The 15,601-nt window shown below is 66.0% G+C and overlaps 1 protein-coding gene across 1 annotated transcript in view; it reads right to left on the reverse strand.

Moving 5' to 3' along the window:
• Positions 1-15,601, reverse strand: part of FBRSL1 (fibrosin like 1) — a 68,850-nt gene that overhangs the window by 18,554 nt on the left and 34,695 nt on the right. Inside the window, exon 5 of the mRNA XM_069496739.1 lies at positions 5,806-5,835. Within this exon, the coding sequence (XP_069352840.1) occupies positions 5,806-5,835 (30 nt within the window). The remainder of the gene's footprint in view (positions 1-5,805; positions 5,836-15,601) is intronic.

Here is a 15,601-nt window from a genome sequence, read left to right on the forward strand (position 1 = left end):
TCTGTTGTCATCTCCTCCTTCTCCAGATGGCTGGACTGCAACCCAGGGGACAGCCACACTGTGCCCCTGCTCCTCAGCTGGAGGCCGCAGCGGGGGTTGGGGGATGCAGACCCCACCCCTGGCAGTAGCCGGGGTCCCAGGGGCCAGCGGAGTGGGGAGAGCAGAGAGCAGGAATTGAGGGGCTACTTCTGGCTCCAGGCTCGGCAGGAGCAGTGGGAGCCCTGAGAGCTGAGGGGTCCAGGACAAGCCCCCCCGGGTCTGGCTGTCAGGCCATGGCCAAGGTCTCCACACGGCCCCTAGCTCCTGTCTCAGGGCCTCACCCACCTAGAAACCCAAACCACAATCCTCCTGTAGGGAACGTGACTTTCGTTTTCAGGCATCGTTCCCGAGGCCACGCTGGGCGCTAACGGTCCCCGAGGAGGCTCCATCCTGGCGGGTGTCGGAGGGGCTTGGAGAGCAGCACCCGTGAGCCCCCCCCCACTGCCCACCCTGGTTTGGGAGTAAAACTAGACTTTGAGAACCCGGGGCAGGTCTGTCTTTAATTTTGTTTAGAAAGGAAAGTAGCTGTGATATGAAAGATTTAATGAGGTTAGAAATCTAGAAGGAAATGGAGTGGGGAGAGATTATCAAGAGAAATAAAGGCGGCCGCCGGAGAGTACACTGATATTAAATATCAGGCTTCCAAACCAAATATATATAATCCACTTAGGGACTTAATGGTGGCGTTCAGAGGCACATTTATCCCAAGCTTATGGTTCAACAGCCAATATTATAACTGCATCTGTCATCGTCACGGAGCAGGAGGGTCCCTGGAGGGGCTCTGCCCAGAACCCTGGGGCAGCGCAGCCCCCGTCCATTAGTGACTGCCCCCCCCCGACGCTCCGTGGTGCCAAGGGACAGAGGAGGCTGCTCCCTGGAAGCCACCACGCTGCAGAGACCTGGGCGGTGTGGCTGTCACACTGACGCCTGCCGAGATCTGGGGACAGGGAGGGCCACACGCATGGCCTGGAGGAAGCGCGTCTGACACAGTGAACCCAGGAGCCAGCAAGGCAGAGAAGGGGTCTCAGGGTCTGGCCCACACTGTTCTGGGCAGGCCACAGCCACGTGGGAGTGTGGCCTTGCCACGGAACAGCTGTGGCTCTGCCGTGTCCGATGGGTGTGAGGCGAGGGCACTGTGGGGCTCACCAGCCCGTGAGAGGCGGGAAGGCAGTGAGGCCAGTGAGTGCCCCCGAGGTCAGCTGCCCTGCTCGCCCACCAGGAAGCGCCACCCCGTGCAAAGCAGCTGTGAGCTCTGCCCTGCGTCTGACAGACTACGCACTGTGGTCCACCCCTCCCCTGCCCCTGGGGTCAGCCCCACCCATCCCTGCAGGCTCCCCAAGCGCCTGGGCACCTCCAGCACGGGAGCCTCTAGGTCCGCAGAGCAGGTGGGTCTGGAGGGGTGGCAGAGTCTGGTCGAGCCCTCCTGGCACGGGGGGCAGCCCCGCCTGGGATACACGTGGGTGGCAGAGTGCGGACGGAAGCCTGCGGCCCCAGCGCCGTGCCTTGCGCAGCCAGCTCTGGAAAGGCTGCCGGTTCACGGCCTCCTGGGCCCAGGCACCCCAGAAACCTACCCTCTTCCCCTGTAAATGTCCCCATTCCCTGAGCCTGCTCTGAGTGGGATGCAGGACCCTGGCCGTCCTCCTCGGGGCCTCAGCTGTCCCCCTGCCCCAGGCCCGAGACCCAGCACGGCCCCCGTCTGTGGTAGAAAAGTCACAGTCCCCCAGAGACCGTCTACCTCCGTCCTGCTCCCTGGAACCTGTGGGACGTGACCTGTGGCAAAAGGGACTTTGCAGCTGGGATTAAATGGAGAACCTTGAGGTGCCGGGATGCCCGGCGGCCCGGGGGCGTCATCATGAGGGCCCTCACGGGAGGAAGGCGGGGTCAGAGTCAGAGGGGAGATGGGACGAGAGACTGCGGTGCTGTGGCCAGGAGCCAAGCAGCGTGGTGGCCTCTCAAGCTCGTACAGGCAGGAAATGAATTGTCACCAGGGCGACACCTTGGTTTCAACCGGATGAGACCATCTGGACTTGCGACCACCAGAACTGTGATCGGCCTGTGCTGTTTTCAGTCACTGGGGTTGTGGTGAGCGGTTCCAGCGGCTGTGGGACACCAGTGCCCTCCCTGTGCCCCCGAGTCTGTGGCATCACAGCCTCAGCCAGAGCCCACTGTCTCCTGCTGGGACCGGTGCAGTAGCCTGACTCTGCCTGGCTCTGCCCTCACTGGCCGTGGGACCTGTCTGACCACTTAAACGGGGCGGGTGGGACAAAGGCCACTTCAAGGCTCTCTGAAGACCTCGCGGGTGCTCTGTGGTGGTCATGGTCCTCGAAGGGACCCACAGGTCCACACCCAAGGCCTGTCCAACCCTCAGCCTCTCAGCCTGGCTGCAGTGCAGCGTGAGTGCCCGGCAAGGGTGGGCCTGCTGCCGGATGCCGAGCCCAGCACGTGGCCATACGCAGGTGAGCACAGAGGTGAGCAGGCCCCCGCTGCACGCCGTGGTCATGCAGGCAGCTGTGGAAACCTCGGGCTTCCCTGGGACCCCACCGGGGTCCAGCCTCTGCGAGACGAACGCCCCACACAGGAGTGTCCAGCCCCACCGTCCCTCAGTCTGCCCTGCTGTCCTCACAGCTCTCAGAACAGCACCTAAGAACTTTAAAGATGGGAAGACAGGTTCAGAGAGGACCCCAGTCAGGCAGGGAGCTCCCTTGGGAGAAGGGTCTGCTGGGGAGGAGAGGCAGGTGTAGGTGTGGAAGCCCGCCCGGCTGTCTGCATCCTGAGACAACCACAAGAGCATCTGCCACGCCCCCCACGGCCCAGTGCCCCCCGGCGGCAAGGAGCCCTGGCCTCTGCCCGGGTTGCAGCCCCAGGCCCCACCGTGACCCCGTTTTGCAGACAGAACAGTGAGGCTGAGGGTGGCGGGCTGCCCCTCTGCCGTGACCCGCCCGTGCTGCCGTGGCGCCAGCTGTCCTCCCCAGGAAAGGCCCCTCTGCAGCCCCTGCAGATGAGCCTGTCCCAGCCTGGTGCTCTGGAGGAGGCCTCGCTCGGGGGGTGCCTCGGGGGAGCGGGGGTTGCTGTGGCTGCCGGCAGCTGGGGAGGAGCGGGAGGAGCACGGGCCAGCTGCCTGGTGAGCCCCACACAATTTTTCACCCCATATTTTTCCAATAAAAAGGCGGTTAGACACCAACCGCAGACTCACGGGGCCATCTGGCCACACTCCTCCCTCCGGCCAGCTGCCAACGCTGGAGCGCAGGGCGGCAGGCGGCCTCCGAGGCGGGTCCGGAGGGGGAGGAGGTGCTGGGGCACAGGGGGACGGCGGTGGGGGGGGCTCCTGTCTGTCATTCGTCCACTTGGAGGGGAAATGTCCCCAGAGTGTCTGTACCTTGACTCGAAGCAGAGTCCACGGCAGGTCCCTGGGGAGAGCTGGGCTGGGGGGGCTGGGCCCGGCTGAGCGCAGACCCTGGCAGGTTTGGGGAGAAGAGGCCTCCCCAGGTGCCCGCCCTCAGGTGCCCCGCCCACCTGCCGGGCTCCGCCAGGGCTGTTGCGGGTCCCCGCATGTCCCGTGGGGTCAGTGGGACAGGGCCCAGCACACTGGGCTTTCTGCAGCCGCTGTCTTCTGCCCTGCCCGCGCGTGTGGCGGCCTCTGACCGCTGAGGACCGTCCGCCCAGAGCGGCCGGCTGCTTCCGGGCCGCCGTGTGCCAGGGACTGTGAGAAATCTCGTGTTCAACCGCGCACAGTGCGAGTCCCGCGTCTGGGCGAGGGTCTGGCGGGCCCTGTGTGTGGCTCACAGCCCGGGCCAGACAAGCCCGGCCCTCCGAGGGGCCACGGGGCGCCGTCTCCCCTGCCCGGCCACGCTGGGGTCTGAGCGAGAGCAGGTGGGGTCTGTGGCCACGTTCGCTCTTGCTGGGGCAGGTCCCTGGATGGGGCAGCACAGTCGCTCTGAAAGCCACGGGGGCTGGCGTTCTCCCCCAGCTGCACAGGGGTCTTGGGGAGAAAGAAGCTGCCAGTCTGCAGACTCCCCCGACCCTGTTCTAGAACTCTCTCCTGTTGCCCCCTCGTCCCTCCCGCCCAGGCTGGTGCAGCCCAGGGTGACGGGTCGGGACCGTACTGGCGTCTGGCGGTGGACCAGCCGGGTCCTGGCAGGCTGGGGTTGACCCCGTGGGTGTGGGGGGCGGGGCAGGCGGTGCACACCGGAGCCTGCCCTGGGGCAGCGGTGGCAGCTTTGTTTCCTCCCTGGAAGGCGGGGTGCGGTGGGGGGGGCCCTGGCAGCCTTCCAGCCTCCAGAGCTCCCCTCCCCTCCTCTCCCCTCCCCTCCCCCAGAGCAGCCCTCGGCTGCGCAGAGCGTTTTCCCCGAAAATCGGTTTTAAATTAAAGCAGGTGCTGCGGGGACGAGCCCAGGTGCCCGTGATCTAATTCCGTTAACGAGATCAGGACGGATGATGCCTCCTGTCTGCGGCTGGTGGGGCGGCCGCCGGGCGGGGGGCCTGCACAGCGCCCTGGGAGAGGCCGGCGGCTCCCTGCGGGGTCCCCCAGTGCGTCCCGACACTGTCCCTCCACGGGATGGGTGAGAAGAGGGTACAGCGCGTGAGGACGCTGTGGCCGCAGCAGCCCAGGCACCGAAACCCCAGACGCACCCGGGCCTGGGTGCTGGCCCACATGCGGCCACCGCACTGAAGGAGCCAGGACAGACCCAGCCCCCGGGTTTCCGTGACGACCTGCCTTGACGTCGGGGCATCTCAAATCCCAGGCCTGCCCCCATCCCAGGCCACCTCTGTGCAGTCTGACACCGGCCCCCACCGGCCCTTGGCCACGAAGCCCCACAGCTCAGAAGGCCCCTGCCGGGGGTCTCCCCACGGTGACCAGACACCCCTCAATCCACTGCACAGAGCTGCCCCCGCGGAACGCCATCCCACCTCATGGAAACGTGCCTGAGAACCAAAGTCAGCCTCCAGTTTCTCTCTGGCCCTGGGCAGACGCCTCGTGCTCACGGCGGCCTGTCTGGGCCTTTGCTGTCCCCCAGACTCGTGTTGTCACTGCCCAGGCCCCGGGGCTCTAGCGGAGCGGAGCGGTTCCCGGCCAGGACCGGGCTCCCCGAGAGCCAGTGCCGTGGCTGCCCCTCTCCCCTGCCCACAGCACACACAGCCGGCAGATGGCCAGGGATGGGGGGCCCTGCACCCCAAGGGCCCATGTCCAGCCCCGGCCTGGGACCTGCAGCGTGGACGGGTCCCAGAGAGGCCCAGAAGGGAAGGAAGGCCCCGGGCAGGCCTGCCACCGTGCGTCCGAGAGCAAGTGGCTTGGCCGTCCCTGAGCCAACCCGAGCCGCGGCAGTGCTGGGTTACGGCCCCCACCCTGCCAGAACACGGGGCTGACTGTGACGTGCTGCCGTCAGCACAAGTCTCTGCGTCCTGCTCACGTTCACGGCCCCAGGCGGGAAGCCCCCAGCAAAGCCCGGTGCCCACGAGGGGCCAGTGCGGGGGCCAGGCTCTCTCGGGCCGACGGGGCCAGTCTCAGGGCTCAGGCCTGGCCGCCCTCTGCGGCCAGGAGCTGGGACCGGGAGCACATGGCCACCCTCCCTGGGTACCTCTGCCCACCGGGGCCTGCGTTCTGGGGTCAGAAGGGTCTGGGTGGCCACGGTGTTGATGCCGCCACACCTGAGGAGGCCACAGCCCTGCACGTCCACTGGCAGGGAGACCCCTGCAAAGCCCCACCTTGATGCCCGGGCCCCAGGCCCAGCCCAGCCCGAGTCCAGGAGAGGAGAGAACTGGGCTTACCTTGTCGTCCAGGCCACTCTCGCTGTCACACTGTGGGGACAAAGAAGAGAGCAGTGAGTCAGGGCCCCCCACACCACGGCGTCCCCCGCCCAGGGCTCGGCGCTGGTGTGGGGGGAATGTCCGCAGGCCGGTGGCCCAGGCTGCGGGGGCGGGACCCCGATCAAAGTCCTCGGGTGGACAAAGAGGCACCACCAGCCCAGCCTGCCTGAGGCGTGCACCGGACCCCAGACCCCAGAACAGGCCCTGCCTCCCCCAGGGGGCCTTCCCAGCCCCCACGCGGGAGCCTCACTCCACTCCCCAGTGCTCTGTGCGCCCGGCGGGACGGGACCAGGGGACGCTGGGACACCTGGCCCTGCCCCCCAGCCCTTGTGGGCGGGGGCCTGGGACCCTGGGGTCAGGACCGCCCACGGCCAAGGGGGGCTGCGCAGAGGGAGGGGCCCCGCCGCACAGCACACGCTCCGGGTTGGAAACTCGGACCGTTTGTCAGCTCGGCTGGTTAACGCGCGGTTGTGACAACTGAGGTTGTGACAACTGAGAGGACACCTTTGTCTTCTGTGTTCAGCAAGCAGAGCTTTACAGAGAACACGCTGCTCTAGAAGCCACAGCAATTTCCCCCTAAAAGAATGAACAGGGAAAGAAACTCCTTCCTAGCGACTGCAGTTATGATGCGTTCGTGTCAAATGAATGATCCTGCTGAGAATCAATCTCCCGAGACGCACGCGGCAGACCCGGCTCCCCAGACGCGGCGCGGCCGGCTTTCGTGCTGTGCTCCGCTGGATGGACGTCGCGATCACGCTACACCGCCTGCCGCCTGCCCCGATCGCAGGCTGCGACGTTCTCAACGACCAAGTTCACAGAGTTGCGCAAAACGTGCTTTACCAGACACTCACGGCAGCCAGCAAATGCCACCTCCAGCTAGTGACGAGTGACGAAGGCAGGCTTGCAGGGGCGACCCGGCCTGGGCCCCTGGGGAGGGGGCATCCTCTCTGAGCTGACAGGCTTTGCGTCCCAGGAGCCCCAAGCACCCACCTGCCCCAGCATCATGCCGCCCCGTAGGCCAGCGAGACCCCCAGGGTGGGCAGGAGGCAGTGTGGCCCCTCCTGGCTGTGCAGCCGGGGCCAAGCCCTCTCCTGGGGGCTTGGGGGGGACTGGGGTCCCCAGTCCTGGCCTTTAGGACGAGAGGCAGAGAAGGGCCTCACTCCCTGCCGGCTCGACCCCCTGCACCTGCCCGGCCAGGCCTGTCTGCAAAGGCGTCCAGGGCACCTGTGTACAGAGCATGGTCCCTCCCCGCCCAGAGGCGGCAGGTGTGCTGCTCACTGAGGCCCGGGGCCCTGGACCCCGACACCCCACCAGCCTCGCGGGCCTGGGTCCCTCCAGGCCTCAGCCCTCTCTGGGAAGCGGGCAGGGCTCAGTGCTCAGTGAGAACGTCCAGGCTGGGAGGGAAGGAGGTGGGAATGAGGGCGTGCTGGGGAGGGCCCGGCCCAGGCGCGCAGAGGGGAGCGGAGGTGCCCGCAGGGCTGCGGGGACAGCAGGGCTGGAGGAGGCGAGCCCAGTCATGGCCACGCCGCAGGACGGGACTTCTGAGCAACAGTGAGGACGGGAGGCAGAGCCGGGGTCATGGCCTGTGGGACCAGCCCGATGGCCTCTAACCTGGCAGCCAGGGCCCCTGGGGACCCCGACTCAGGCCTGCCCCCAGTGTCATCGGGGCTGCAGAGCCCTTGTGTTGGGAACCGCAGTCCCAGTAAGCCGCAGGGCTGCCGTGGGTCGGGCCTCACACTCAGCACGCCTGTCACTCGGGCCTGGGGGCCACCCAGGACCACCCGCCAAGCTGGCCTCGCTCCCGTCCCGCAGGGCAGAGCCAGCACCTCCAGGGCCCAGGACTGGGTGCACATTTGCCCCCGGCTCAGGTCTGCGGCCGGACTAGACGGAGTTCGTCACCGCTGCGAGGTGTGACGTGGCCAAACCCCGGAGGGATGAGGGCGCAGTCCGGACTCCGCAGGCCGAACAGCAGGGCTGTCCGCGTGGCGGGCAGGGCGGGAAACGGACTCAGTTACCGAGTCCACGGAATGACGTCTGACTGCAGAGTCGGAACTGAGTGAGGCGACCGTGGCGAGGAGGGAAGAGCCACGTCCGCCCGCGGGAGCCCCTGAGCGAGGTGGCCTTCACGGAGCGTCACCCTGGAGCACATGAGGGGCGAGGCTCGGATGCCTCGGAGCAGAGGACCCCAGGCCCCAGGGGATGAGCCGGGTATCGCTGGAAGGCGAAGACACACGCCCCAGAGCAGATGCCTGCTCTCATGCCACACTGAGCTCCCACACTGTGCAGCCTTGGGCAAGTCCCTTGAACTCTCTGTTCCTCAGGTTATACTTCTGTAAAACTGGGACAAAAGCCCACTGACAGGGTGCTTATGTGGCTTACGTGAGTGAATACATGCAAAACACCAAATAGCGCCAGATACGTAGTCAGTACAATATACACGTGACAGTGTCATCCGCATCCTCACCACCACCATCATCATCCTCAGCACCATCATCTTCACCACCATCATCACCATCATCCTCACCACCACCATCATCATCCTCATCCCCATCATCACCATCATCTTCACCACCACCATCATCCTCACCACCACCATCATCATCATCCGCATCATCACCATCATCCTCACCACCACCATCATCATCCTCAGCACCATCATCTTCACCACCATCATCACCATCATCCTCACCACCACCACCATCATCCTCATCCCCATCATCACCATCATCTTCACCACCACCACCATCATCCTCATCCCCATCATCACCATCATCCTCACCACCACCATCATCATCCTCATCCCCATCATCACCATCATCCTCACCACCACCATCATCATCATCCGCATCATCACCATCATCTTCACCACCACCACCATCATCCTCATCCCCATCATCACCATCATCCTCACCACCACCATCATCATCCTCATCCCCATCATCACCATCATCCTCACCACCACCATCATCATCATCCGCATCATCACCATCATCCTCACCACCACCACCATCATCATCATCCCCATCATCACCATCATCCTCACCACCACCACCATCATCATCATCCCCATCATCACCATCATCCTCACCACCACCACCATCATCATCATCCCCATCATCACCATCATCCTCACCACCACCACCATCATCACATCCTCATCACCATCTTGACCACCATCATCCTCATCACCATCTTGACCACCATCATCACCATCATCCTCACCACCACCATCATCATCCTCATCCCCATCATCACATCCTCATCACCATCTTGACCACCATCATTCTCATCACCATCATCACCGTCTTCACCAGCATCATCCTCACCACCATCATCACCATCATCCCCATCATCCTCACCACCACCATCATCCCCACCATCATCACCTCCATTCTTACTGTCTCCCTCGGAAGCCAGGAGCGGGGGACTCCCTCTTCCCCGGAGAAGCCGGACTCCCACCTGGGGATTCTATGGAGGTAACCTTGGCCCTGGCAGTGCCCACTCTTGTCCGTGGCCCTGGCTCACCGGGGACCCCCACACCCCTTGAACTGGGAAGCCGGAGGGTGCCAGGTGACTCTGACGAGTGGCCGGGGGGGAAGGTGCTGCCCTAAACCTCGGGGCCTAGTCCCTCCGTCCTGCTCGGTTTGGCCTGATTTATTATTTTTCATATTTGCTGCCAGAATTTAGAAACCGCGAGATTTCTCATGAAGACTCCCTGCTGCCTCCTGCTGAGAACGGGAACCACGTCCCCACGTGACGGCTCCCGTGGCTCCCGCCACCTCCCCGCCGCCCTGGCCTTGAGCCCCAGTGCCTGATCACCCACGGAGAGCAGCCCACCCAGCCCGACCAGCACACTCGCGGCCGGGCTGGCGTCCCTGTCACAGGAGACCCTGGCCAGGCCGTGAGCCTCCGTTCCCTCAGCAGGGACAGCAGCGCCCCCACGCCGGGTGGGCTTCGGGGTGAGGTGAGCCGGCATGTGCAGCGTCGGGTCAGCAGCGCTGGCAGCTGGGGCTCCGTGACATGAGCTGCTGTCTCGTCCCTTTGCCCAGCTGTCGCCATCGTCACCACTGCCAGGACCCCCTCACCCGGCTGCGACCCCCTTTTGCCCATGGGCCTGGCCGGGACGCCTCACCTGGCAGTGCACCCCCTGCTCCCCCAGACGCACCCGCATGGGAGGTCAGGGGAACGTGGCCTCCACCACCCAGGCCTCCCTCGCCCCTTCCAGAGCCCGGGCGCCCGCGGGCTGGGGCCGCCCTCCACCCCCACAGGCCGACAGGCGCAAACCAGCACAGCGAGGGAGCAGCCACAGACACGCGCTTTCTCTCTCAGCGTGAACGTTAATTACGGCTTCACAGCGGTGGAGGGACGGCCCCCTCCCATGGCTCAAATAAGGCATGAAAAATTCATGAGCGGGAGACCTTGGGCTGAGACCACTGTTCCCATCCGCCCGGAGGGGAGATTGCCTGGCCCACAGAGCCCACTGGGCGGGGCGGGGAGACAGGGGGGCCAAGGGGCTGTCCTGGGGGAGGCTCAGGGCCCTGCCCTGGAGGAAGGAGCCAGAAGCACCGCCAGCGTCTGCCCCCACCTCCCCAGCGTCCCACTCAGGCGATAGGCCTGGTCCCAGCGCTGGAAAGGGGCTGTGGGCAGGGCTGTGGCTGGCTCAGCTTGGCCAGTGTGGGCCGGGTTTCTGCCCTGCTGCAGTGCACAAGCTGCACAACTGCACTCGAAGGTTCGGCTTGCAGAGCTGGGGGGAAGGGGGGTCTTGACCCCTCCCCCAACAACACTGCCGGCTGCAGGCCCGTGGAACCGTGAACGTTAGCAGAATGTGTGGCCCTCTGGCCAGTGGGTGTGGGAGGGACCCCAGTGAGCATCTTGGGCGGGAGGGTCTGGGCTGCTGGGACCACCCACGCTGAAGCCCCACCCTAGGCCAAATGCCTGAGGCCTGAGGTGTGCACACGTGTGTTCCACGTGGTCCTGCTGGTATGCCGAGTGCACAGTGCGTGCGCCTGCTGTATGCCTGCCTGTCCCAGGCGTGTGCTGGTGCCCAGGCCCTCACGCGTGGTGCGGGCATCCTGGCAGAGCCCAGCGCGTGTGCATGGCCCGTGGGGGCCGGGGGCCTGCCCTGCCGCCCGCTGTGCTGGGCTCCTGCCTCCGCAGCCCGCCATGGGGCGGCCACGCAATCCATCTGTCCTGAGCCTGCGGCATCGGCGTCCACGGGGCGCAGCGGGAGCCACTTCGGTGAATGGGCCGTGTGAGTGGTCTCTGCCCGGCCCGCCCCGCGGGGACCCCTCCCCCTCGCCTGTGCCGTGTGCTCCGTGGGGAAGCGGAACACATTCCAATTAAGCAGTTCAGCTAAAACAGAGCCCTGAGCGAGCGCCAGTGTGGCCCGGGGGCTGCGGTGCAGCCTAGCGAGGAGGTGACGCTAGCTCAGAGCTGCGGAAACGTCCCCGCGGTGCTCGGATCACGAAGCGTTTTAGGGTCTGGAGTCCGGCTGAGGAGGTCCTCGGTCACGCTGCTATGCCCCCCTCAGTCTCGCCAGTTAGCGCCCTGGGCCTAGGCTCACCCCTTCCCTTCCCACCATGGGCAGCGCCAGGCTGGCCCGACGGGAGAGTGGACGCTGGCGGGGGAGGAGCCTGCCGCCTGGTGCTCCCACCTGCAGGCCCAGGGACAGACACCTGCCTGGGGACAGTGCCGCACCCCCAGGGGCCCCGGTGGCACAGGCCCATTTCGCAGGTGCGAAGTGGAGGCACAGAGGGAGCAGCAACTTGCCACAGCCGCACGGCACGCCAGGGAGGGCCACAGCCGAGCCCAGGCCCGGAGCTGGGGTTTGGGGTCTGGGGTCTGGGCTCGTGGGGCCGGCAAGGAGGGGAGCCCCCGACACCAGGGCGGCCCCACGGGGCAGGGCAGGGCCCAGGGCAGCCGGGAGCCTGGTTCTGAAGCCAGTGAGGGCCGGACGTGGTGGGAGGGGCTCCTTGGGCTGAGTAGCCCCGGACACCGTGTGGCACCTGTGGCCCAGAGGCCGGCTGAGGCCACTCTGGGGCTGGAACCCGCTCCTGCCTGTGGCCCGCGGGGACACCTGCCCAGGCTGCCTGAGGGGCCAGTGAGGGGGTCGCACAGCGATGCCTGGGGGAGGGGACGTCTGGCCCCACTGTGGGGTGGGGTGTGGGCGGGGCAGGGGGGACAGGGCCTGGGGTGAGGGGTGGGGGGCCGCTGGGGTGCACTCTGAGGGTGACGCAGGGAAGGGGGCACCCGGCCAGAGGGGGCTGGGGCGGGACGGGGTGGGCGGGGCCCTGACCAAGCCACCTCCCCCGCCCCCCGACCTCGCCCAGGGTGGGGGGACGGTGCCCCCAGCTGCCCTGGAAGGGGCTGGGTGGGTCCCAGTGGGGGGGGCTGTGCGGCCCCCACCTGCTTCCTGACGAGGAGGGGCTGGGCGGCCTCGATCCCGAATCCAGGCCTGGAACCCACAGCCGGGGCCGAGGCCAGGCTGGGCGCTGCCCGGGGCCCCACCTCGGACCAGGCTCCCAGGAAACCCGGCTATTCCACGGGATAAGCCACGGGCCACGGGCCTGAAAATTCCATTCGTGTTTATTCAGCTAATTCAGTTTTTATGAGTGTTTAGGCTTTAAAGCAAAACAAAGCACTAATTACCCAATTAACTGGCAATTAAGTTACTACAGCCTAATAGCCAGGCCGCCTGCCTCCAGGGGCCGGGGGCAGTGAGACCTGCCGGCTTTGGTGCAGCTGGAACCGAAGCCGGAGCCTGGGAGGGCAGGGTCAGGACAGGGACAGCCCTGCCAGGGGGCCTGGGGAGGTGGCACCCTCGGGCCCCCAGAGGGGTCTGGGCTCTGCGGTCGCGTCCCGCACTGTCCTCAGCTGACCTCTGGCCCTGCAGGGACGCCCCTGGTGGGTGGCAGGTGGGAGCCGGGTGCCCACCGCACCAGCACTCGCCGCCTGCCCGGCCCTCTCTGGGCTCTGCAGCCGGCAGAGGGCTCGGCGGGGCCAGGGAGGGGGCGGGGGGGCCTGCGCCGACACGCTCAGGGTCCGCACGGATCCACATCCGTGTGGCCGGCGCCCTGGGCAGGAGGGAAGCCCGCCTGGAGAGGGGCCGTCCCTCCCGACTCCAATCTGAGGACGACCCAGAACCAAACCCCTCACAGGCCCAGCCGGGACCACCTGCCGCCACCCTCAGCTCCCCCCACCCCCCAGCGGAGCACTGCCCACACCTCCTGCAGTTCCGGAATGTTCCGAGATGTTCACACAGCTAACAACCTGCTTCCTATCACCTGAGCCTGGAGCTTAACTGCGCGGCGAACCACAAGACGACTCTGACTTTCTCAGACTGCGGCTGCGCACACGGCAAGGAACATCTGGACGGCACTTGGTTTTCCAGTGCTCCGAGGTCACCACCGCGGGGAGCGGGCGGGAGGAGGAGGGGCCTGGAGCCCGGCACGGCGGTCCCTGGCCCGGCTGCGTCACAGGGTCCTGTGCTTGGGACGTGGCCGCCGCGGGCCGACTCTCTACACTGAAGGGGAACCGCGTACGCGGACGGCTTCGCCGAGGGTGCAAACTCCTGCTCACCCTGTCGCTGGCCCCACGCAGAGCGCGTCACGTGACCCTGCAGCCACGGGCACAGTCCCAGGCCCTTCCACCAGGGTCCCCTGGAGTGTGGCCCTCGGTGTCCCCTGCCGGGGCTCTGCGGGGTGAGCCTCCTCCACCCCACCCCCCAGCCTCACCGTGACTAAGTGACAGGCACACAGTCACACACACCTGTGCACACGCTGCCATGCACACACGTGTACATTCACATTGCTAAGTGTCTACAAATGCACATGTAGTCACATGCATTTCCATGTATACACGCACGCTGTCATATACACAGCCATACATTTTACATACACACACGTGCACTCACATGTCACATATACACGTTTCCACACGTGACAGGTGGCTCCCACCTTGGCCTGCGCCCCATATACCCCAGCACCCCGAGCCCCTCTGGTCTCTGCTCAGATGCCACTCTGGGGCCCCCAGCCCAGGCCGCCCCCACGGGCCACGCTTGCTCCTGTGGCTCCCCCGCCCCCGCCCTCGCAGGCCCCAAGCGCAAGGACGCGGCAGCGCTGCGTGTGCCCGTGGACCGCCAAGGGCCGCCAGGTGAGGGCCGCCTGCCACGGGCCCCTGCTGCCCTCGCCCCGCCGTCCCCGCACCACCGGGGGACCTGCCACCCCCCTCCGCGGCTCAGACCTTACCGGGGTCCCGTCCACATGGGAGCAGCGTGGGCCTGTGCGTCTCCCCCCGCTCTCCCTTCTCTCGTTAGCGTCTCCCTGCGCGCCCGGCTGGGCCGGAATAATTAACGCGCCGTGTCAGGGAATGAATAAAAGATGCCCCGGGCCCCGCCAGCCGGCTGACCTTTCCTGGAGTCGACTGTATTAATATATTCTCGTGTTGTCAGACTCGAAGCGCTAACTGCCTCATGAATTATTCATCGACACAAAAAGTCTTAACCAGGAACAGTGTTAACATTAATTCCTAACCTCCGTGTCCCCGCAGCCCGGCCTGTTCCGCATAATTGGATTTCAGCTCCAGCGGGCACCCCGGGCCGCTCTCCCGCACGCCCTGGAGCTGCCACCGTCGCCGAGGACACCGCCGGCCACCACCCGCGGACGGGGGCAGGGGCTCGCCTGGGCGTCCCCGACTGAGGCCGGGGTCCAGCCTGGAACCGGGCTGGCCTGCGAGGGCTCTGACCACAGAGGGTGGCAGGGTGACGCCTGCCGTGCCACCACCCCACTGAGCCACCACGGAGAGGCCTGACCACTTGCCCAGGAGCCAGGCGTGCGGGCAGGGCCCCCAACCCTCCCGCCCAGCCACCCCCAGGTGACGCCAGGCAATGCCACACAGAGCAGAAGAGCCACCCACTGGCTGAGCCCTGCAGGGTCCTGACCCACGAAGCCAGGGGAGGAGACACATGGGCGAGAGTGTGCACACCCTCCGTGGGGCCGTCCGTGGGGTGGACAGCGGAGTGGGATCCCACGGGACGTCCCTGCAAAGTGCCACTTCCTGTCTCTGGCGGAGCAGGGGGGGGCCAAGTCCGTCAGCCCCACCCAAACACCCCACACAGGGTGGGCTCAAGTTTGTGCCTCAGTTTCTACATCTGCATATGGGAGCGATGCCTCCTCCATGGGACAGTCACCAGTTTAAAATAAAACAATGTGTGTGTGGGGGGCTTTTAGAGATCACGGGAAACACCGTCAGGCGTGAGGTGCTCCCGTCACACTGCGCCTGGTGAGGCCCGTGCCGGGTGCCACAGGTGACACCTGCCCCTCACCGCAGCCCACAGCACCAGGCCCCACGTGGGAGCAGGCAGGACAGTCACCTCCTGGAAGCCCACGTCCCCACCACCCCCTGCTGATAGCGCCCCCACCCTCCCTCTGAGGACTCGCCCAGAGACGAGCCAACCCCGTGGCAGTGCTCGGGCTGCTGGAACGAGCCCTGCCTGAAGTCAGCTCCCTTTCAGTCATGTGAATTGGCCAATCCCTTTAGCACATAATGCTGGGGGTGGGGGGAAGTGGGCAGGTGTGGACAGGCATTGCCCTGCACGGCCCCTGCCCCCCACTGCCCACCTGTCCCACGCCCTCTCCTCCCCCCAGCGCTGCCCACCTGCCTCCCTGATGCGCCTCCCCCTGGGGCTCTGGCCTAACCTCACCTGCGGCTGCTCTGAGATTGTAGCCCCCGAGGACCGACCGCTCCTCTCCTGTCTGTC

This window comes from Eulemur rufifrons, chromosome 21 (assembly GCF_041146395.1).
Source record: "Eulemur rufifrons isolate Redbay chromosome 21, OSU_ERuf_1, whole genome shotgun sequence".
Classification (NCBI taxonomy): Eukaryota; Metazoa; Chordata; class Mammalia; order Primates; family Lemuridae; genus Eulemur; species Eulemur rufifrons.